This window comes from Neofelis nebulosa, chromosome X, assembly GCF_028018385.1.
Source record: "Neofelis nebulosa isolate mNeoNeb1 chromosome X, mNeoNeb1.pri, whole genome shotgun sequence".
Taxonomy (NCBI): Eukaryota; Metazoa; Chordata; class Mammalia; order Carnivora; family Felidae; genus Neofelis; species Neofelis nebulosa.
The window spans coordinates 43,982,576-44,007,380 of record NC_080800.1 but is presented as its reverse complement, the minus strand read 5'-3'; the positions used below and the strand labels follow the sequence as shown (position 1 = coordinate 44,007,380).

General features: G+C 40.2%; 1 protein-coding gene across 1 annotated transcript in view; it reads left to right on the top strand.

Moving 5' to 3' along the window:
* DGKK (diacylglycerol kinase kappa) overlaps positions 1-12,028 on the top strand; it is a 191,940-nt gene extending 179,912 nt beyond the window's left edge. The window contains exons 24-28 of the mRNA XM_058713165.1: positions 400-541; positions 2,471-2,557; positions 8,447-8,557; positions 9,926-10,049; positions 11,150-12,028. Of these exons, the coding sequence (XP_058569148.1) occupies positions 400-541; positions 2,471-2,557; positions 8,447-8,557; positions 9,926-10,049; positions 11,150-11,226 (541 nt within the window). The 3' untranslated portion in view covers positions 11,227-12,028. The remainder of the gene's footprint in view (positions 1-399; positions 542-2,470; positions 2,558-8,446; positions 8,558-9,925; positions 10,050-11,149) is intronic.
* The last annotated feature ends 12,777 nt before the right edge of the window (positions 12,029-24,805 follow it).

Here is a 24,805-nt window from a genome sequence, read left to right as displayed (position 1 = left end):
TAGGCAGAAAATAGTCTTTGGCTTAGCAGTAAGCCAGCTTGAACCTCTCCCTTTAGCCCCAGAGATGAACTTTGATCTCCTGCTACCCCAGGCCCAATAGACTATTTATCCTTGCCCTTAAATATCAGGAGGGCCCCAGAGTTCGTGGAGTCAGCTACCCTTCTCTAGCCTGGTCTCCCACTCGCCCAAAGCATCCAGCATCTAATTCAGGTGAGACAAGGATCAAAAAAGACAAATACCTAGAGAAGAACAGAAACATTTTCTGGCATAGTTGCCTACCCAACTCGAATACCCAGGGCTCTCATTTCTATCCTCAGCTCACCTCTCACCAGCACCCCACATCAGAAGTTTTTTTTTTAGAATTTCCAGACCCATTTATCTGTTCTTGCTTTATTACAGACTTACTGACCTGAGCAAGGTCCACCAGCATGTGTCTGTCCTCATGGATTCTGTGAATGCCAGTACTAACATCCTGAATGACATATTTTACAGCCAAGACAGTGGCAATGAGGCAGGTGCAGCTTCCTGCATTCCCAATGAGGTAAGAAAGGAAGGAGCAGATGAAGAAAAGGAGTCAAACCAAATAGGTAAGAAGGTGAAAGTGAAGGAAAGTGAGCCAGAGGCTGGGTGGAGAAACTGGGCAAATGATATGGCAGGAAACTGGTCTATAGAGTGGAAGGGAGGGCAGGTATTCCTTGGCTTGTTACAGGTCCAGAATGGCTGGGCGGGGAGGGACAGGAATCCCATAGCAGATTTCATCAGCCTAAGAACTAGCCCTCTTCCTGATAGCTATCAACCACACTGGCCTCAGGGAAGAAATAGCCAATAGATAGAAACTTGGCATTGGCACTTCCTCATCTCTGGTGGATCCCTGTATAACCTGTTAAGGCAATGCCTGTCATTGAAACCTGAGCTCCAGGCTGCCTTGGTTTCCCTCTTGAGGATAAGGTCCAGATTAGGATACTTGGTGTTAAATGTACCATCCCACGACTTTACCCATTGCTGGGAGATTTAAGTGATTCTTTTAAAAAGTAACTTTAATGCTAGACAAATAATACAAAAGGGCCATATATAGGATCAGGACCTCTTGAAATGTGGATTACCTATTTATTTTAGGCCATATCTTAGTTGGTGGAGGCCTGGAACTCAAAGCCTGGAGTTTCTTTTATTTATTTTTTCCTAATGAGCAAGTGATTTGTTTGAAAAGTTTATTTGATTTAAGCTACTAGAGAATTCTCCAATTATTCTGATTTTTACTTTATACCACATCTTTCATTTTAAAAAAGCATGATCAGTAAATTTAGGTTTTTTGTTTTGTTTTGGTTTTACATTTCAGTAATTTGGCCACATTAAAATTTAAAGTAGGTTTTATAATTTGTTTTTGAGTGTATCTATTTTCTTAGACATAATGTAAATTCTTGGTAGAGATTTTTCTTATGCTTATTTTAATTTACCACCACTTCTTTACACTCAAGAAGTCAAAGAATCACTTGTATACAATAAATTTGGACCCTTAATGATGCTACTATTAAGCTGAATATTTTTCACACTCATGAAGCTATAATGAATGAATTGGGAAATCTACCACCCTTCTCTTCTGATTTAAAGAATGCTATAAATTATCATTAGTTGATAGAATTTCAAGTGAATCTTCAGGTGCCTATATATTTGAAAAATTAAAACAATTGGTGGAAAACATTAATTAACAAAAATTTAATTGTCAAAAGTAATACGGATTATGTAATATTTCATTACCTATTTATATCAGAAGTAAATTTATATTCAGGCAGCTTAATTTAAAATTTTAAAATAATTATGTTATTTTGCATTTATATAATCTACAGGAAGTGATGCATTTATTTTTCAATTCCAAAAGTAAAATAAACCTGAACTTGAAATATTCTAAGTTAATCTTTTGATAGGCTTCTGTATTTTTTTGTAGAAACACAAATGTGGACTTTTCAGACAGCAGAATGTTTTTAGTACCACATTTTATACTATGTGTATAAAGTAATAAATAGCTAGCTTTTGCATATCCTGTGAAGAGAATAAGCCTGGAGTTTCAAAAAGAGATGGTTGGACTCAACCGCACCTACCATGGGGAAGGTGATTGTAGTATATCAGCAACAAGTAGCATCAGATTTACTCTCTGGTTTACATACTTCCTATTTCACTATATCCACAGCACTTGATCAATGGTGCCAAATGCCAAGGTCTGCTGCACCACTTCGTAGGACACACCAATAAAGCTGCACCAGTAGTTGACACCTCTGGTTCTGTCAGTTCTGATTGGTTGATGCCCATGCTATACTAGTTGTACTATATTTTGAAAATTACTTTTTCACCTACAGCCACATCCTACTAGCCTTCTCCTACCTTCCTACAGAGAAGCCAGCTGCATGCTTACTAACCATCAACTCCCCTGTCTTTGTCCTTTCCCTTCTGTTCTTTTCCTTTCTCTTCCTCTCAGACTCTAAGCAGAAACGATGCAGTAGATGTTACATTTAGTCTTAAAGGGCTCTACGATGACACCAAAGCTTTCCTGGATGAAAACTTGGTGAGTGGAGGGGGTTGGAATAAGGGAGGGCAAAGTATCCCATCTGAAGATGGTCATGTTCTATGCTTGGTTCCAGAGTATTGGAAGACATGTAGGAACATTTTGGCCAGATGCTTACCCTGGAAGTCCCTGATGTGTCATCCTCACCCAGGATTGTCATTGATTGTATCAATTCACAGGTTATGCTAAACCATAGGGACTACCATATCCTTGAAAAAAAAGTCTCTCCTTCTCTGACAAATGTCTCCTGGGTCCAGACCAAGCCAATCAAAAGTAGGGTGTTCTCATCATACATAACACAGCTTCAGTAGAAAAGGATGAGCTCTTTTGAGTTGCTTTAAATCTTCCAAGTTTCCAAATACATTTTTCACCATGTGGGAAACTCAAGGTTCAAATCCAAAATCTGCCACTTACTAACTGTATTAGTTTCCTAAGGCTGATGTACCAAAGTACTGAAACCTGGGTAACTTAAAACAACAGAAATTTATTGTCTAATAGTTTGGGAGACAATCAAGGTGTCAGCAGGGCCATATTCCCTCTGAAAACTGTAGGCAAACCCTTCCTTGTCCTTTCCTAGCTTCTGGTGACTGGCTGTCAATCTTTGATGTTCCTTGGCTTGTAGATGCATTACAATCCTTCATCTTTATATGGTATTCTCCCTGTGTCTCTGTCTTCACATGACCATCTTATAAGGACACCAGTCACACTGGATCAGGGCCTACCCCACTCCAGTATGACCTCACTGCAATGACCCTATTTCCAAACAAGGTCATATTCTGAGGTACTGGGGGCTAGGATTTCAACATATCTTTCTTGGGGGGAGGGAGACACAGTTGAATACATAACACTAGCTGTATGAAGTAACATCACATCTCTGGGTCTCAGTTTCCCTATCTATAAAATAGTAATTGTAATCTCTACCTCTCCAGGTTGTGAAAATTAAATTAACTGTTGTATATTAAGTACATAGCTAGCCTGGAACCTAGTACCAGCCTGATAGATGGTACATTTTTATTAGTGTTAGGAAAAATGGACTGACACTCAGTTTTTGAGCTATAAGAATAGTTGAATGTTTCTTATAATGCAAAGCCCATAGGCACACTTCACGAGTGTGCTCTGATGAGCCAACTGATCGTGACCACCCTATTTTTGGGTTGGCTGCTAAAGCCCTGAGGCAGGTGCTGTTCTTGCCTCTTATCTAATTAAGGTTTATTTGAAGAGGGGCTTCTGAGTTGATATTGAAATAAGTGCATCCACTTCCCCTTTTCCTTTATTTATTTATTTATTTATTTATTTATTTTAATATATGAAATTTACTGTCAAATTGGTTTCCATACAACACCCAGTGCTCATCCCAAAAGGTGCCCTCCTCAATACCCATCACCCACCCTGCCCTCCCTCCCACCCCCCATCAACCCTCAGTTTGTTCTCAGTTTTTAACAGTCTCTTATGCTTTGGCTCTCTCCCACTCTAACCTCTTTTTTTTTTTTCCCCTTCCCCTCCCCCATGGGTTTCTGTTACGTTTCTCAGGATCCACATAAGAGTGAAACCATATGGTATCTGTCTTTCTCTGTATGGCTTATTTCACTTAGCATCACACTCTCCAGTTCCATCCACGTTGCTACAAAAGGCCATATTTCATTCTTTCTCATTGCCACGTAGTATTCCATTGTGTATATAAACCACAATTTCTTTATCCATTCATCAGTTGATGGACATTTAGGCTCTTTCCATAATTTGGCGATTGTTGAGAGTGCTGCTATAAACATTGGGGTACAAGTGCCCCTATGCATCAGTACTCCTGTATCCCTTGGATAAATTCCTAGCAGTGCTATTGCTGGGTCATAGGGTAGGTCTATTTTTAATTTTCTGAGGAACCTCCACACTGCTTTCCAGAGCGGCTGCACCAATTTGCATTCCCACCAACAGTGCAAGAGGGTTCCCGTCTCTCCACATCCTCTCCAGCATCTATAGTCTCCTGATTTCTTCATTTTGGCCACTCTGACTGGCGTGAGGTGGTATCTGAGTGTGGTTTTGATTTGTATTTCCCTGATGAGGAGCGACGTTGAACATCTTTTCATGAGCCTGTTGGCCATCCGGATGTCTTCTTTAGAGAAGTGTCTATTCATGTTTTCTGCCCATTTCTTCACTGGGTTATTTGTTTTTCGGGTGTGGAGTTTGATGAGCTCTTTATAGATTTTGGATACTAGCCCTTTGTCCGATGTGTCATTTGCAAATATCTTTTCCCATTCCGTTGGTTGCCTTTTACTTTTGTTGGTTGTTTCCTTTGCTGTGCAGAAGCTTTTTATCTTCATAAGGTCCCAGTAATTCACTTTTGCTTTTAATTCCCTTGCCTTTGGGGATGTGCCGAGTAAGAGATTGCTACGGCTGAGGTCAGAGAGGTCTTTTCCTGCTTTCTCCTCTAAGGTTTTGATGGTTTCCTGTCTCACATTCAGATCCTTTATCCATTTTGAGTTTATTTTTGTGAATGGTGTGAGAAAGTGGTCTAGTTTCAACCTTCTGCATGTTGCTGTCCAGTTCTCCCAGCACCATTTGTTAAAGAGACTGTCTTTTTTCCATTGGATGTTCTTTCCTGCTTTGTCAAAGATGAGTTGGCCATACGTTTGTGGGTCTAGTTCTGGGGTTTCTATTCGATTCCATTGGTCTATGTGTCTGTTTTTATGCCAATACCATGCTGTCTTGATGATGACAGCTTTGTAGTAGAGGCTAAAGTCTGGGATTGTGATGCCTCCTGCTTTGGTCTTCTTCTTCAAAATTACTTTGGCTATTCGGGGCCTTTTGTGGTTCCATATGAATTTTAGGATTGCTTGTTCTAGTTTCGAGAAGAATGCTGGTGCAATTTTGATTGGGATTGCATTGAATGTGTAGATAGCTTTGGGTAGTATTGACATTTTGACAATATTTATTCTTCCAATCCATGAGCAGGGAATGTCTTTCCATTTCTTTATATCTTCTTCAATTACCTGCATAAGCTTTCTATAGTTTTCAGCATACAGATCTTTTACATCTTTGGTTAGATTTATTCCTAGGTATTTTATGCTTCTTGGTGCAATTGTGAATGGGATCAGTTTCTTTATTTGTCTTTCTGTTGCTTCATTGTTAGTGTATAAGAATGCAACTGATTTCTGTACATTGATTTTGTATCCGGCAACTTTGCTGAATTCATGTATCAGTTCTAGCAGACTTTTGGTGGAGTCTGTCGGATTTTCCATGTATAATATCATGTCATCTGCAAAAAGCGAAAGCTTGACTTCATCTTTGCAAATTTGGATGCCTTTGATTTCCTTTTGTTGTCTGATTGCTGATGCTAGAACTTCCAGCACTATATTAAACAGCAGCGGTGAGAGTGGGCATCCCTGTCGTGTTCCTGATCTCAGGGAAAAAGCTCTCAGTTTTTCCCCATTGAGGATGATGTTAGCTGTGGGCTTTTCATAAATGGCTTTTATGATCTTTAAGTATGTTCCTTCTATCCCGACTTTCTCAAGGGTTTTTATTAAGAAAGGGTGCTGGATTTTGTCAAAGGCCTTTTCTGCATCGATTGACAGGATCATATGGTTTCCACTTCCCCTTTTCCATTTGCACATCTAATTGGCACACTGCACAGGTGGCAGAGTGGCTAAGGCAATCAGGCCAGGCTGTCCTAGCATCTGAGCCCAAGCTAGAATCTTTCAGCCTTAAGCAACAGCAACAGAAGTACGTTCTATACATAGGCAGAACTCAATGGCCTTTCCAGTCTGAGCAGCAGGAAATATGAGAGCTTGGCCTCTCATTGCCACTCAGGCTTTCTTGAAGCTCATGGCATGAAAATTGGTTTGTGCCAGCCAATAACCCAAATTGAGAATATACCACACTTAACACAGGTTAAAGGCCTGATAATGACCACACACACATTACACACATCTAAATGAGACCAGGGGACAGGCAGCAGCTAAGAATGTCTACATATCTCCAGAAAGACTATGTCAGAGGTGGCATGGAAATAAAGCTTTTCATTTTGGTGTTGTTATTCTTCCCCTTGAAGAAAGAGGGCAGTAAGGAGCTCAGTGTTGGCAGAGTGATGTAGACTTATGATGAAGTAAATCCCACCCAGTAACTCCCACTTTCTTTATTTGGCAACCTCACTTATGCTATGTATGGCCATTGATGTGTTAGAATAGGAACTAAGAAATAAGCAACAAAGTCCTCTGAGTCACTTTGCACATTTACCTCAGAGAAGATTCCTGGACAATGTCTCCAATACAGCCAGAAGGATAGGAGAATAGAGCATGAGATTCAGTCCCACCAACCTACAATATTTTGAGCCTGAGTCTCTGGATGCTAAATAGGAAGTCATTAGGAAGCCATTTTATTATTCTCCTGTTAAGATTAGAAATCATTTTCCAAGGTCCCAAATCCCTATTTATTCTCTGTGGCTTTGGGTTGACCACCAAACCCCTTTTGAGCATTGCTGGTAAGTATGCCCCTATGGACTCCCTGCCCCTTTTCCCTTACCTTGAAGTGATAGCCATTTCTACCTGACACCTCCTATCCCCCATCCCACTGCTATCTGCATACACATGTCCCATGCATCTGGGCTACTCTGTACTGTCCTAAATCATTACTTGTAAAGCAAACACAAAAGATTATTTGTCATCACTGACTTGTTTCTCTCTCATATCCCATCCTGATGGACCATAATCTCCAACCCCATCCCCCACCTATTCACCTGCCATTTGTGACAGTTGGCAAGGCTCTGTTTGTGGCTGGAGGATCAAGTGGCCCATGCACAGCTAGAAGCCACATAAATGCCAGATTGAAAGTAAAGTATATGACAGGGAGGAGAGGTGAGGCCAAGTTAGGTGGGCTGGAAAGCATGTCCGGGCTGATGATAGCAACATGCATCTATTCTCCGAGCTCACTATTTAAGGGAAATTAACTATTTCAACTATGTTGCTAGTCTATGAATTGGTTCTTCTAAGTTGGAGATGGTCCCAGAAGAATTCGTTTTAACTCTCTTTAGACTCTAAAGTGTTCATCCAGTGGGTTCTGTGGGTTATTAGGGAATGCTTAAGCTTTGCTGAACCTATGGGAAAAGCCATCTGGATCTCATTTCTTAATTACAAACAGTGACTAGCTGGGGGCAAAAGCACAGCTTGTGGAGGCAGACCTTCTCCACCAGAAAGGGAAAATTTGAGCCAGTCTCTAGCCTTCTCCTTGCTTCACAAAGTAGCCTTTAAATTGTGGTGACTGTGTAATAAAGATTCCCCTCAGCATCTGACCACCCCACATATCCTTTCTGAGAAGTGTGGTGTATAGGGTGGGCTACAGAGTTAAACATATCTGAGTGTCTAGCTATGTGATCTTGATCACCAAACTTCTTTGAGTCTGTTTTCTTGCCTATAAAATAAGAATAGTACCTTGTAAGGTATTATAAAGTTATTGGAAAGATAAAATATCATGTAGGCATAATGCCTGACATACAGCATGTGTTAGAAATTGGTAGCTGTTATTTAGGGGGACACTTTGATGTCTCCAGGGATTTGAGGGTCAGGGATAAGACCTTTGTTCTGGATCCTAAGCTGTAGGAGTATAACTCAAGTGTTCATTGGTATTGATCAAAGGACCTCTCTGCTTGCCAGACTGTGAGCATGCCCAGACCCAAGGAAATCACCACAATGTGGTTGTTTCCTGGATCTCCCTATTAAGAAAGTAAAGAGCTAGCTACACTTTCTATTGACCCCATGGCCGAAGGATATACAAGTGCTACCCAAAGAAATACCCTGTGGTCTCATGGCCACTAGCAGGGACTGGGAGTGTGGGAGACAGCCAGAGTTTATGAAGACAGGGTGTTAGGAGTTGGACACCCACTCATTTTCCTGTCTTTGCCAGCTGAGAAGTGCTGAGGATGAAACCACACTGCAAACTACCCTGGATACCATGAATAAGGAGTTTGAAAAGCTATCTGAGATCAACTGGATGAATTCAATCCTTGTTTCAGAGGTGTGTTAACTGGGGATTAGGAAATAATGAGGAAGAGGGATTCTTCCTTGGTTCCCTCCTTTCCAGTGTGGACCAGGAGGAAACAGTGACTGATGTAGCAAAAGGCGTCCAAGTAGTGGCTTTCAGCCTGAGCTTAAAGGAGCCTCCTCCACCCATCTCTTCATCATAAGCAGACAGGACATGGTGGAAAGCACACTGAAAACTAGATGACCCTGTGTAAATAACCAAAAAGAAGAACTATTCTGTGGCAGGGGGTTATTGGGAAAGAAAAAGCAAGATTGGTTTTTTCTATGCTGTTCTCTGGTCATAATTCCCCCTCCCTGCCCAATACCTGCTACTAGGAATTAGATTTCATCTGGCACATACAATTATGGCCAATACCAGTTGTGTGCATCCAACATTTGTTCCAAGTGGTTGGTGCCCAGGCTATATGGTGGTTAAAACACCTCTCTCTGCTACTTACTGTCCCTCCCACTCAGGGAGCATAGCAGGATCTCTCAGTGCCTTCCCTTAGCAGGTGTATGGCTTGAAAGAAAATCAAGCATGGCAGCAGTGGCTACAATATAGCTGTGAGATCAGGAAAAAGAGGAAGACAGGTTTATACTCTTCTTCTAATGGAGAGGATTGGAGGTATAAATATCTTGAGAAGAAAATCCCAAAGTTTCTTGGAATGTGTTTGGCTGAACTTTCTGGCAACAAAGTTAACCTGGGAATTATGCTTTATTACAACTAGTAGTAAAATAAGTACACTTTAGCAGGAGTGAGAGGACTAGGAGGCTAGGCTGGAATTAAAGATGATCTGTACAGCAGAGAATCCACATTCATAATTAAGAGCTACGTGTGGAGAACACTCTTTGCATTCCAGACAAGGAAGCAGGTGGCCTGTGAGGCAGGTTCTTCCATATATGAAGGTATTTGGTCAGGAAGTATGTTGCAGCTCACCAAACCATATGTATGGAAGAAGGGGTGTCTTTTTCTAATTCATGCAGAGGTGCCATATGAGCTAGCAGTTCTCCTAGCGAGCTCACCCTTCCAATCCCTATCCAAATGACCTCAGGCAAAATATTTTACCTCTCTGAGCCATTGCTTCCTCATTTCTAAAATAGTGATGAAAATATCCACCTTGAAGGTTGTTTGGGGACTTAGAGTATTTATTAAAGCACTTAGCAAGGCACCTGGCATAGAGTAGGATCTTAGTAAAGATCATTTGCCTTCTTAGGGGATGGGACTAGTTTCCAATGCCTGGATAGATAGCAAATCCATCTGCTTTCTGCAGCCATCCTTGTTCAGCAACTTGCCAGGTCTCTAGGAATTGTTTCTGAATGTTAGGCAACTAATGTTGACCTTCCTCTTGCTGTGGTTTCCCAGGAAAAATCTTCAGACACTGACAGCAGAAGCATCAAGTTGAAAGTTAAGTTCCCCAAATTGGGGAAGAAGAAGGTAGAAGAGGAAGACAAGCCTAAATCAGGCCAAGGAGTCCAGGGTGTTATTGGTAAGTGCCCCCCACAGGCATAGGGGTCATGAAGACTTTCCCAGAAGCTTGGGAACTTCCCAGGGACCTAAATCTCCCATTAGAAATATTCACGGGTATGGTGGTAATGGAGGAGGAGACAGACTGGGAGCCAACCTTAGGCAATGCCAAGCAGCCTCTTAGACAAAGTGTGAGTTAAAAAGTGATATTGACACTGGCAGTGGGACAACCTGAGAAGTAACCATGCTGTGTGGTCTCTGTGATACAGACAGCTGAAGAGAAAGATGGGAACAGGCAGTTACTTTTCTCCTTGACCCATTCCTGTGCTTGGTCAATAAAGTATGGCAAAATAGTCATACTTAGATCACTCTCACAGTCAAATACAGCTACAAGCTTTTGGTTGTGCTCCAAAAAGCAGTATTGTTTGATATGGTTTGGAGGTGTCAGTGCTGGGCACCTACAAGGTGAAGAGTAGTTTCTGTGACCAATCTAAACCTATTCATCTGTAAATCCCTGGAAATGCAAGTTTACTATATTTTATCATTTGAATTTTGGTGTCATCCCTTCTTCAGAGTTGGACTTAAGTGTTATTGATATGTCAGTGGGTCTCAAAAGAAGGTTCTAGAGTTGTCAGTTATGCCAATTGTGATGTCAGTGGTCTTTCCTAAATTTGGAGCTTAGACAACCTGAAAGCTTGAAAGACATACCAATAGTGGACATGAAAGGGTGGCTGTTTGTTTGTTTTGGAGGAAATGAGAGTCTGCACAGATGCCAAGAGAGAATTTCTTGGATCAAGCTATGTTTTCTCAGGTTTGGTCTAACTGGGTTGATTTCCTAAGAATCTGCCAGTTGGAGACCATGGTGTTTGAGAGTCTTTCTGAAAACTCTGAAGGGGTCAATAGCAGTTCCATGGATTATCAGGTTCTGAGAACGCATCCCATTTGTGTTTGCCACACATGGTTTCGGCTAGTATTTTTAGATGGTTCAGAGCCAGTTGGTACAATAGGAACAAACCAGTCTGTCTCCTAACAGACTCTTGTTGGGCCTCTTTAGGGTCCACACATTTGGGTATCTGGCAATGTGCTAACCTCATTATTTCTATACTTGTTTTTTCTCTAAAGGAGGTTTGTGGCATCGCAGAAATCATGAAGATGAAGCAAAAGATGATGATCCTCCAACATCAAGATTTCAACTGTAGTCCTTAAAAGCTGGAAGGAGAACTCACAATGTTTAGAATTCTACTACAAAACTCTCAAAACCTCAATACAGGCTAGACTAAATTATTTCAGAACAAACATGAGCACCACCAAGAAAGATTCTCCAGTTCTTTACACTAATATGCTTTTCCTGGACTCAATCAGGTCTCCTTAGAGGTTTACATTTTCTCATTGGCCAAAGATTCTTGTCCCGAGTTGTCTTGTTCAGTTCTCCTCTGTGCATCTTGAGCAACTACAGTATTTAATTGGGATAAGCTCATTATGAATGGCCTGGGATCTACAAAGGATTCAATAAAGTTCACTTGTTCAGGGAATTTGGGAATGGTCTTCTCTGATGAGCAGAGAAACTGTTGATACTAGGGAATGAGTGAAAGAAAGAAATACTCTCAGGGAGATAAGGAGAGGGGTGAGGCCAGCCAGGCTTGGTTGTTTCTCCCCCAATCCCTGCCAGTTGTAACTTGTAACTTCAGGAGGCATCTTCTAGTTGGCTTATTAAGATGAGAACTAGGTCCTGGGGGCTTTTCCACTTGCCTGTTACAATTACCATGTGAAATCTTTTCTTGTAGACATGGTGACTGCTTTCTCTGAAAACTCTTTGTGTTTTTCCATGTGTGCATGTACATCTTTGCACATGTCCAGGTGGTGCTCTGGTGGCTGGGTGGGCCCACTGGTTGGAACTCACCTCAATGGCAACCATACAGGATCCCCTGCTACTGCCTTGATCCTAGCCTGCATGCCTCCATGGAGTGTTTGCCTGCATTCTTGCTGGGTTTTTTAACTAAATGTTTTGCCGCTGTGCTGCAGTATAGATTATGTACAGAGACATAAAGATGTGTGTATATATATATATATATACACATATATATATATAATACATATATATATATATATATATATATATATATATATATTTTAAAGAACTGAAAGTACAACTCGACCTCTAAGTGACCCTATACTTTATTGTGCTAACCCAGGAATCCTTCCCCACCTTGATCCCACCCGAATTCCCATAACCATACACCCATATACACGCCTCTACCAACTGCCCTAGTTCTTGGTGGGGCTTCTAATATTTTGGTGCATTTTCAGCGTCTTAGAAGTGGCTGGGATCTATAGTCCAGCTGATTCTGACGATCCCTTTCCATAAAATTCTGAGCCAGGCCACGGAAGGGGGAACAAAAACATCAATGCCCTAGAGAAGGGACTAAGCTGGCATGCTGCCTTTTTTGCTCTATTTGTCCTGGACTCTACATCAGCAACTGCCCCAAACTGTACTGTCCCCTTCCCCAGTAAAGACTATATGGAGCAACCAGGCCTTGAGCTCTGTGACTTAGATGCCTAAGCTAGGGACTGCCTAAGAAGTCACAGCCTAGGCCTTCCCCACAAGCTCCATCTTGGCCTGAGTCTTCTGGACAGGCTGTTGGGTCAGTCCCCAAATCACCTTCAAATCTCCCATCTTGCTCCTTTCCCTTGAGTACAGAGGGACATTCAGAGTGATCAGAAACAACACGGGCCTGGGAAAATGGAGGCTAAAAGCCTCTGCTTCTCCCATGGTTCCTCCAAATTTCTCATGGGAACAAACTAGGCAAAAGTTGCTCCAAATCCCAATTAGCATTTTTTGAATGCCTGCACCTGGTCAGGCAAATCTAATCAAACTCATTGTCCAGAGAGGTTCTCTCTGGTCTGCCTTGTATTCCCATCCCCATCCCCTTCAACTCGTACCTTTGGTAAGTGTCCCTTCCCACTTATAAAGAGAAAGCCAGAAAACTGGCCTTTCCCCACTTCTCAAACAGCGTGCTCAATTACCTGACTCAGTCCATTGGCTGGTTCATCAAGGTGCACAATCCAGACTCCAAGCACTGGTTCTCAACTCTGGAACTCCACCAGCCTAGCCCACTTAAACCAGCCACCTGTGTTCCACCTCTACAGGGGTGAGAAGAAAAATACTAACAAGGGGATAGTCCCCAGACATCTGATTGCTGTGCCAAACAAACAAAAAAAGTCCTAGCTCTACAACTGGAGAAGAAAGTTAATGGAAAAAGATGAGAGAAAACATTTAAAACTTATTTGAGCATCAGAATAGGTTAACTTACTGTATGTATTTGAGTGGGGACTGTGCTGTTGCTGTGTCTTTGGCTTTCTCTGCATCACTCTTTCTTCCCAGAAGGAGGCATTAGATCAAATCAGCAAGGTCACCATTGCAGCCTGACTTGGCTTCTCTGTGGCTTACACAGTCTTGCATACACACTCACAGAGTTGGGTACCAAGTTACATTTTTTTTTCTCAGAAGAGCCTTTTTCAAAATGGAAAATTTCCAAATGAGCAAATTTTGGGAATCAGAAGTAAGTCCTAGGAGAGGCTAGCCTTATCTTGGCAGTGCCTAAGCAGGGCTGTGTCTTGTAATTATTTTCATCACCGATGATAGTAAACTGTAATAGGGCTCCATCTCTTGTGCCTACTTTGCTGACTTACTATATGTCTTTGTACACTGTAAGGCTACTGTTGCTCTATGGTACCATTTGGATTCCCTTTCACCCATCCTGTCCTCCCACAGAGTCAAAACGATATTGAATGAAACCACTAGGATTTAAGGTTGAAGTCAACTCATAGAGCAGAATCAATAGCTGATGAGACCCAGGAACAGGTGTGGCTTGCTAAATCATTTGCTTACCTCCTAAATTGCCTAGTTACCAGTTGATTCCCATAAAGGAAGACAGGTTGCTGAGCACCTGTTCTTGCATGTCCTGTCTTGGAAGCAAAGCAAGAAGTGGTGATCTCTTTCTCAAGGGGAGCTGGCTAAGCCTCTAGAAGAATAAGCTCCTTTCAGAATTTCATTGTTAACTACTTGCAGTAATACAGTCGCTCGGGTGGTGGAATCAGACACCAAATATCCATCTTAATTATGTTCAGAGATGCCATTAAGAGCTAACATTCTGGGGTTTGGTTGCATTTTTGGTAGTACTTTCTGAGGGATTGATTCAGTGGGCAATTCTTGGCCAGAAGAATAGTGGGGAAAGAGAATATCAATAGCTTTGGACTGCCATCAACTGCCTTTGGTGTCAATACTACAGAAGGTCAGCAGCTTTCAGTCCCCACTCCAAAAAGGGCCTATGCTGTGTCCAAATGTGCAAGGAAAGAATAAGGAAGACATTTTCAACTTAAAAACTTAGGTTTCAGGTTCATAAGAAGAAACAGTTTGGGTCAACATCATCTTCCGTCAGGACAGAGGTAGAAGAACTGTAGCTTCATAAGAGGTAGAAACTAATACCAAAACAACCAAACCCATGAGCACCATTCCATCCTGTAAAGAACCTTGACTGTCTATACGGTTTATGGAGTTGGATTTGTCTATATTTCTGCTAATCTGTAAACCACGTTTTTTCCTGTTTTGTGTTTTTTGCTTCCTCAGAGGTCCCTGCAAATAAGCAGCAGGGTCTGGTTGGGGGAGAAAACTAGGGTAATTAGGGATAGTAGCAAAAAGCAGAAAGAAAAGGTCCAAAAAGTGTGCCTATTCCTCCTCCCCCCCCCCAAATGTAACACCAGTCCTCAAAGTTAATAAAGTTTTGCTTCTTAAAATATTTTAATAAATGGATAAATGTAATCAACACCAGTGTCTCATCATTTACCTTGGCATGGGGGGAGTTGGACAGTAATGGAAATGGAAGGTGAGCTTGGGTAGTCATCCAAATTCTAAACAAGCCACATTGTGAGGGGATGGCAGGTGAGGAGGACATAGGGATGGCAGGTGAGGAGGACAGCAGCAGCACAAGGCAAGAATCTCCATCAGGATGATCATAACACCAAAAGGGCTGCCACAAAAAAGTTCTAAAACCTAGCTACAACTCAGGATAATCCTGTGGGGAAATACCTGCCACTGTAATTATTCTAGAGGCCAATTCTCCTCAGGATCCAGATTTCAATGAAATGAATTAGTTACCGGAGAGGTAAAATGAGGTAGAATAGTACAGCCCAGACTGTTAAATGGATGCATAAATGCAAAAAGCACCTTGAAAACTTTTGGTAATACAATCTGCCCCCCTAAGACATACATCATGTAACTCCTCTCCCTTCCACAAAGGTTTTCAGTGAGGAGGAGTGTGTTTTGTTCAGATGACAAAATTCGTTAAGTCCAAGATCAAAAATGGTTCAATTTCTGTCCTAACAATGACCGGGGGTGGGCAGTTATTAGTCACATTTCATAGATAGGCCATTGAGGCTTATGTAATAGACCAGATTCCACAAAATGCGACACCTGAGTGAGAACTCAGATCTAAATCTTTGACTTTCCAATATTAAAAACTGTCTCTTACTCAAAGACAAAAAAGTTGTGACTTTCAGGACCATATTTCAGTCTACCCACATAAAAACTACATTCTTGGGCTTTATGAGGGAAAAAGCCCTGTTGCTGAAGAACTACCACCAGAATGAGCCCTGTAATTCATGTTAAGAAGTTTAAGACTAATCCTGTAGGCTAGTGAATTACCATCAGAATTCAATTTGTCTCAGTTTTTAAAAAATTATTATACAATAAAATTGTTTTTCTTTTGGTGTATAATTCAGTGAATTTTAACACATGTAGACATTCGTGTCTACCACTATCAGGATACAGAACAGTTTCCACTGTCCCAATAAATCTCTTGTATGATTCTTGATTTAAAGACTTATTTCTGGGGTGCCTGGGTCACTCACTTGGTTAAGGCCTCGACTCTTGATTTCGACTCAGGTCAGTCATGATCTCACAGTTTGTGGGATCAAGCCCCATGTTGGGCTCTTTGCTGAGCATGGAGCCTGAATGGGATTCTCTCCCTTTCTTTCTCTGCCCCTCCCCCACTTATGCTCATCTCTCAAAATAAATAAACATTTAAAAAAGTGAACATCCTTGCCTTGTTCCCAGTTTTAGGGGGAACATATTCATAGTCTTTCACCATTAAATACATTACCTGTAGATTTTTGGAGACAATCTTTATCAGGCTGAGAGAGTTTCCATCTATTCTTTCTTGATCATTTTTATCACGGATGTTAAATTTTGTCAAATATCTTTTCCATATCAATTGATATGTGATTTTTCTTATTTTTCTTTTGTCTTTATCTTTTTGATGAATATAATTTATTGTCAGATTGGCTTACATACAACACCTAGAGCTAATCCCAACAAGTGCCCTCCTCAATTCCCATCACCCATTTTCCCCCCTTCCTCACCCCCCCATCCACCCTCAGTTTGTTCTCTGTATTTAAGAGTTTCTTGTGGTTTGCCTCCCTCCCTCTCTGTTTGTAATTAATTTTTACCCTTCCCTTTCCCCATGGCCTTCTGTTAAGTTTCTCAAGATCCACATATGAGTGAAAACATATGACATCTGTCCTTCTCTGACTTATTTCACTCAGCATAATAACCTTCCAGTTCCATCCACATTGCTGCAAATGGCATGATGTCATTCTTTCTCACTGCCAAGTAGTATTCCATTGTATATATAAATCATATCTTCTTTATCCATTCATCCGTTGATGGACATTTAGGTTCTTTCCATAATTTGGCTACTGTTGAGAGCGCTGCTGTAAACATTGGGGTACATGTGCCCCTATTCATCAGCGGTCCTGTATCCCTTGGGTATCCTAGTAATGCTATTGCTGGGTCATAGGGTAGTTCTATTTTTAAATTTTTGAGGAATCTCCACACTGTTTTCCAGAGCAGCTTCACCAGTTTGCATTCCCACCAACAGTGCAACAGTTTCCATTTCTCCACATCCTCGCCATCATCTGTAGTTTCCCTATTTGTTCATTTTAACCACTCTTACTGTTTTGAGGAGGTATCTCAGTGGGACTTTGATTTGTATTTCCCTGATGATGAGTGACATTGAGCATCTTTTCATGTGTATGTTGGCCATCTAAATGTCTTCTTTGGAGAAGTGTCTATTCATGTCTTCTGCCCATTTCTTCACTGGATTATTGGTTTTTTGGGTGTTGAGTTTGGTAAGTTCTTTATAGGTTTTGGATACCAGCCCTTTATCCAATATATCATTTGAAAATATATTTTCCCATTCCATCGATTGCCTTTTAGTTTTGTTGATTGTTTCCTTTTCAGTGCAGAAGCTTTTTATCTTAATGAGATCCCAATAGTTCATTTTTGCTTTTAATTCCCTTGCCTTTGGAGATGTGTCAAGCAAGAAATTGCTATGGCTAAGGTCAAAGTGGTTATTGCCTGCTTTCTCCTCTAGGGCTTGGTTTCCTGTCTCCCATTTAGGTCCTTCATCCATTTTGACTTTATTTTTGTGTATGCTGTAAGCAGGTGGTCTAGTTTCATTCTTCTGCATGTTGCTGTCCAGTTCTCCCAGCACCATTTGCTAAAAAGACTGTCTTTCTTCCATTGGATGCTCTTTCCTGCTTTGGCAAAGATTAGTTGGCCATACATTTGTGGGTTCAATTCTGGGTTCTCTATTCTATTCCATTGTCTCTGTGCCTGGTTTTGTGCCAATACCATACTGTCTTGATGATTACAGCTTTGTAGTAGAGGCTAAAGTCTGGGATTGTGATGCCTCCCGCTTTGGTTTTCTTCTTAAATATTACTTTGGCCATTCGTGGTCTTTTGTGGTTCCATAAAAATTTTTAGATTGTATGGAAAAATATTCCATGCTCATGGAGTGGAAGAATAAATACTGTTAAAATGTCAATACTACCCAAAACAATCCACACATTCAATGCAATCCCAATCAAAATTGCACCGGCATTCTTCTGATTTTTCTTCTTTAAACCCTTAATGTGGTTGATTACACTGTTTGATTTTCAAATATTAAAACAGCCTTTATTCCCAGAATGAACATCACTTGTTTGTGGTATATTATTTCTGGGTTGGATTTGTTAAAGATCTTTGAGTCTATGCTTATGAGGGATATTTGTCTGTAATTTTCATTTTTTATACTGCTTTTGGTTTTGGTATCAGGGTAGAGTTAGCCTCATAAAATGAGTTGAAAGTATTCCCTCTCCTATATTCTGTAAGAGATTGCATAGAATGTATACGTTAATTCTTCTCTAAATGTTTGGTAGAATTTCCCAATGAAAACACTTGGTAATGGAGATTTCTTTCGGAGGTTTTTAACTATGAATTCAATTTCTACATTAGCTATAGAACTACTTAGATTATCTATTTTATCTTGGATGATATTGGTAGTTTGTGCTTTTCAGGAAATCGGTTCATTTCATCTAAGTTGTCAATTTATGTTCATAATAGTTGTTTTTAGTATTCCTTTAACAGCCTTTTAATGAAGGTAAGGTTTACAGTGATTTCCCCTATTTCATTCTTGATACTGGCAATTTGCATCTTCTCTCATTTTGCTTTATTTAGCCTAACTAGAAACTTATTCCTTTTACTGATCTTTTAAAAGAACCAGTTTTGGGGGTGCCTGGGTATCTCAGTAGGTTAAGCATCCAACTCTCGATTTCAGCTCAGGTCATGATCTCACGATTGTGAGATCAAGCCCTGTGTCAGTCTCTGTACAGAGCATGGAAACTGCTTGAGATTCTCTCCCTCTCTCTCTGCCCCTCCCCCAACTTCAAAATTAAAAAAAACATTAAAAAATAAAAAATAAATAAATAAACAGTTTTGGGTTTCATTGATTTCCTCCATCTTTTTTAATTTTCAATTTCATTGATTGTTATTCTTTCTGTATGATTTAGTTTGTTCTTTTTCTAGTTTAATATGAAAGTTTAAGTTATTGATGTCAGATCTTTCTTGTTTTATAATATGACCATTTAGTGTTATACATTTCCCTCAAGTCACTTTCTTACTGTATTCAACTAATTTTGATATATACTATATTTTAATTTTCATTGTGTACAAACTGTTTCTAATTACTCTCAGGACGTCTCTTTGACTCATGAATTATTTAGAACTGTATTATTTAATTTCAAATAATTTGAAGACTTTACTATTATTTTTTTGTTACTGGTTTCTAGTTTAATTTCACTGTGGTTAGATAACACACTTTGTATGATTTCCATTATTTTTAATTGCATAAGGCCTCTTTTCCAGATGCAAGAGACCAGAGAATTCCCATCAAAATCATCAAAAGCAGAACCATACAAAGACATATTAAAATTATATTTGCACAATATAGTGATTAAAAAAAAATCTTGGGAAAGGAGGGTTAAGATGGCAGAAAGTAGTGTGACCCTAAGCTTACCTTTTCCCCTGAACAGCTAGATAGATAGCAGATCATTCTGAATACCCAGTAAATTGATCAGAGGTCTTAGAGAACAAACATGTCTGCATGTCTACATGCAGAAACAGAAAAAGTGACCTGTGGAAGGTAGGAACTGTGGAGAGTTGATTTGTGGGAGAAAAGAGCCATGGGCAGTGAGGTGGGGAGCGATCCTTGAATGTGGAGAGGTGAACTAAGAAGAAAAAAGAGTTAAAACACACACAGGGGACTGCACAAGAAAACCTTTTCCCAAAACCATTGACAAGGAAAAAGGAGAGGACTTCAAGAGTGCCAGGTTTTTTTTATAAACAGTGGAGTAGAGTCTGAAGTTTTGGAGGTCAGCACCTGGTGGTGCTCTGGTGAGGAGGTAAGGCAGAGCCCTGGGAGTGGACAGCTCAGTCTGAGGATCCCACAGATCACACAGGGAAAAGCAGTTCTCCTGCTTGAAGTGCATTTGGTAGAGGTGATAAGGCCTCTCTGGGGGCAAAAGACCCAACACATGCCATAGGGCTGCCCCTTTCACCAGTGTAGGAACAAAGACACCAGCAAACCCTGGTGCTGGTGGTGTGTTGTGGTTTACCATAAACCCAAGTTGCTGCCACTGTGCAGTTCACCCAACTACTTTCTGGGACAAGCAGGTACCAGCTGCACTGCAGCAAGACCCTCCCCCAGAGGATCAGCACAGGTCCAAACTGTGGGGGTCTCTGAAGCATGGGGTTTTTAAATACAATCATGTCTGTGATAAAACCCAGGAAAGCAGCATGGCCTGGTAGGTGGAAAGCTCAGATACAGATAGGGTGAAGGCAGGGATCTGACAGAAGCCAGAGACACAGGAGGGATGAGTGACTGCACACCTGTGAGGGGGGAACTTCCTGCTCCAGAGACTAGAGAACAAGGTGAAGCCATTTTCACCCCTAGCCCACCAGTACTGATCAACCTCAGTGAGCTAAACAGTGTCACTAAATGCAGCCATTACACAAAGCCCTGTCCCACTCCAAGCACATCTCCACTAGGGCAAGTCATCCTAAGAATCAGAGCAGCACTGCCCTCCCCTAGAAGACTAGCACAAACCCATTCTGTGCACTAAGTCTACCGCTCATAGAGTGTGGCAAGGCTTCAGCTCTAAGGGAAACAGGATCTGGCTTTCTTTGGGCTTTACTTGTTTGTTTTTGTTTCTTAGATACAGAAAGAGCAAATGTTTTATTTATTTTATTTTTTAATTAAACTTTTTAAATATTTTTGAGAGAGAGAGAGCAAGCATGCGAGTGGGGAAGGGCAGAGAGAGAGGGAGACACAGAATGCAAAGCAGGATCCAGGCTCTGAGCTGTCAGAACAGAGCCTAATGCAGGGCTCAAACTCATGGACCTGAGCCGAAGTCAGATACTTAACTGAGCTACCCAGTTGCTACTATTTTTTTTATTTTTAATTTTTTTTCTTTTTTTTCTATCATGCTACTCTTAACAAGCAGACCAAAATACACCCTAGGATCTAGCTTCCTTTATCACATTTTTTAAATTTGTAAATTTTTATTTTTTTGCCTCCAAAATGACAAGATGGAGGAATTCACCCCAAAAGAAAGGACAGGAAGAAATGACAGTCATGGATTTAAACAATACAGATATAAATAGGATGTCTGAACTACAACTTTTGTCAAGTTTATTTATTTTGGGGGGGGAAGAGAACCAGTGGGGCAGGGGCAGGGAGAGAGAGGCGGGGACAGAGGATCTGAAGCAGTCTCTGTGCTGACAGTAGAGAACCTGATGCAGGGCTCAAACTCACCAACCATGAGACCAAGACCTGAGCCTATGTCAGATGCTTAACCAACTGAGCCACCCAGGTGCCCCTGAACCATAATTTAAAACAACAATTATAAAGATTCTATCAGGGCTAGAAAAAAGCATGGAATATTCTACAGAATCCCTTATGCAGAGATAAAAGAGCTAAAATCTAGTCACACTGAAATTAAAAATGTTATAACCGAGATGCAAACTCGCATGGATTCCATAATAGCAAGGATGGACAAATCAGCAGAATGAATTAGTGATACAGAAGCCAAAATTATGGAAAATAATGAAGCTGAAAAGAAGAGAGAAACAAAGGTAATGGATTATTAAGGTAGACTTAGGGAACTCAGCAAATTATTAAAGTAAAATAAAATTCTGGGGTGCTTTGGGAGGATCAGTCAGTTGAGCATCTGATGTCAGCTCAGGTCATGATCTCATGTTTCATGAGTTTGTGCTCCACATAGAGCTCTGTGCTGACAGCTCAGTCTGGAGCCTGCTTCAGATTCTCTGTCTCCCTCTCTCTGCCCCTCTTCCCCACTTGTGTGTTCTCTCTCTCTCCCTCCCTCCCTCAAAAATAAAGCATTAAAAAAATTTAAGTACAAAATTCATATCATAGGAATCCCAGAAGATGAGGAGAGAGAAAAAGAAGAAAGTTTATTTGAGCAAATTATATCTGAAAACTTCCCTAACCTGGGGAAGGACACAGATATCAAATTCCAATAAACACAGAGAATTCCAATTAAATTCAACAAAAGCCAGCCATTGCCAAGGCATTTGTAGTCAAATTCACAAAACATACAGACAAGAAGGAAAGAATCATGAAAGCAGCAAGGGAAAAAGAATCCTTAACCTACAAGAGAAGACAGATTCGGTTATCAGCAGATCTGTCCACAGAAAGTTGGCAGGCCAGAAGGGAATGGCAGGATATATTCAATGTGCTGAATGGGAAAAATATGCAGCCAAAATATGCAGTCTTCCTTTATCCAGCAAGACTGTCATTTACAATAGAAGGAGAGATAAAGAGGTTTACAGACAAAAACAACAACAACAACAACAAAAATAAATAAATAAAGGAGTTTGTGACCATTAAACCAGCCCTGCAAGAAATATTAAGAGGGAACTTAATATTTGAGTGGGGAAAAAAAGACCAAAAGCAGCAAAGACTAGGAAGCAACAGAGAATATTACCAGAAACACCAACTTTACAGGTAACATAATGGCACTAAACTCATACCTTTCAATAACCACCCTGAATGTAAACGGACTGAATGCTCCACTCAAAAGACATAGCATATCCAAATGGATAAAAAACCAAGACTCACCTATGTGCTGCCCACAAGAAACTAATTTTACACCTAAAGACACCTGCATATGGAAAGTGAGGGCATGTAGAACCATCTATCATGCTAATGGATGTCAAGTGAAACCCAGAGTAGCCATATTCATGTGAGACAAACAGGATTTTAAAACAAAGACTGTTAACTAGAGATGAAGAAGGGCATTATATCACAATGAAGAGGTCTGTCTACCAAGAATATCTAACAATTATAAATATTTATGCACCCAACTTGAGCACCCAAATATATAAATCAATTATAACAAATATAAAAAACTCATTGATAATAAGGCAATAATAGTAGGGGACTGTAACACCCCACTTGCAGCAATGGACAGATCATCTAAGCAGAAAATCAACAAGGAAACAATGGCTTTGAATGACACACTGGACCGGATGGACTTAACGGATATAGTTAGAGCATTCCATCCTAAAGCAGCAGAATACACATTCTTTTCAAGTGCACATGGAACATTCTCCAGAATAGATCACATACTGGGTCACAAACCAGCCCTCAACAAGTACAAAAAAACTGAGATCATACCATGCATATTTTCAGGCCACAGTGCTATTAATCTTGAAGTCAACTACAGTAAAAACAAAAAACAAACAAAAAAAAAACTGGAAACACCACAAATACTTGGAGGTTAAAGAACACCCTACTAAGGAATGAATGGGTCAACCAAGAAATTAAATAAATAAAAAATACATGGAAGTAAATTAAAATGAAAACATGATAGTACAAAACCTTTGGGATGCAGCAAAGGTCGTCCTAAGAGGGAAGTAAATTACAATACAGGCCTACCTCAAGAAGCAAGAAAGATCTCAAGTATACAACCTAAACGTACACCTAAAGGAGCTCAAGAAGGAACAGCAAATAAAGCCTAAAGCTAGCAGAAGAAGGGAAATGATAAAGATTACAGCAGAAATAAATGATATAGAAACCAAAAAAAAAATCCCAATAGATCAGATCAACAAAACTAAGAGCTGGTTGTTCAAAAGAATTAACAAAATTGATAAACTCCTAACAAGAGTTATCAAAAAGAGAAAGGACCCAAATAAATAAAATCACAAATGAAAGAGGAAAGATCACAACCAACACCACAGAAATACAAACAATTATAAGATAAAATTATATGTCAACAAACTGGGTAATCTGGAAGAAATAAATTTCTAGAAACTTGCAAACTATCAAGACTGAAACAGAAAGAAATAGAAAATTTGAACAGACCCATAACCAGAAAAGAAATTGAAACAGTAATAAAAAATCTCCAAACAAACAAAAGTCCAGGGCCAGATGGCTTCCCAGGGGAATTCTACCAGACCTTTAAAGAAGAGTTAATACCTATTCTTCTCAAACTGTTCCAAAAAATAGAAATGGGAGGAAATCCCCCAAACTCTTTCTATGAGGCCAGCATTACCTTGATTCCAAGACCAGACAAAGGCCCAACTAAAAAGAATTATAGGCCAATATCCCTGATGAACATGAATGCATAAATTCTCAAAAAGATACTAGCAAACTGAATCCAATGGTACATTAAAAGAATTATTCACCATAATCAAGTGAGATTTATTCCTGGGATGCAGGGCTGGTTCAATATTCACAAATCAATCAACGTGATACACCACATTAATAAAAGAAAGGATAAGATGTAGGAAATAGATGTAGGAAAAGAATTTAACAAAATATATGTAGGAAAAGCATCTGACAAAATACAGCATACTTTCCTGATAAAAAGCCCTCAACAAAGTAAGGATTAGTTGAACATACCTCAAGATCATAAAGGACATACACAAAAAACCCACAGCTAATATCATCCTCAATGGGGAAAAACTGAGAGCCTTTTTCTTACTGTCAGGAACAAGACAAGAATGTCTACTCTCACCATTACTATTTAACATAGGACTGGAAGTCTTAGCCTCAAGAATCAGAAAACAAAAAGAAATGAAAGGCATCCAAATTGGCCAGAAAGATGTCAAACTTTCACTATTTGCAGATGACATGATACTCTATACAGAAAACTGGAAAGGCTCCACCAAAATTGCTAAAACTACAACATGAATTTAGCAAGGTTGCAGGATGTAAAGTTAATGTCCAGAAATCTGTTGCATTTCTATAATGAAGCAGCAGAAAAAAGAAATGAAGGAGTTGATCCCATTTGCAATTGCACCAAAAACAATTAGATACCTAGGAATAAACCTAACACCAAAGAGGTAAAAGATCTGTACTCTGAAAGCTATAGAACACT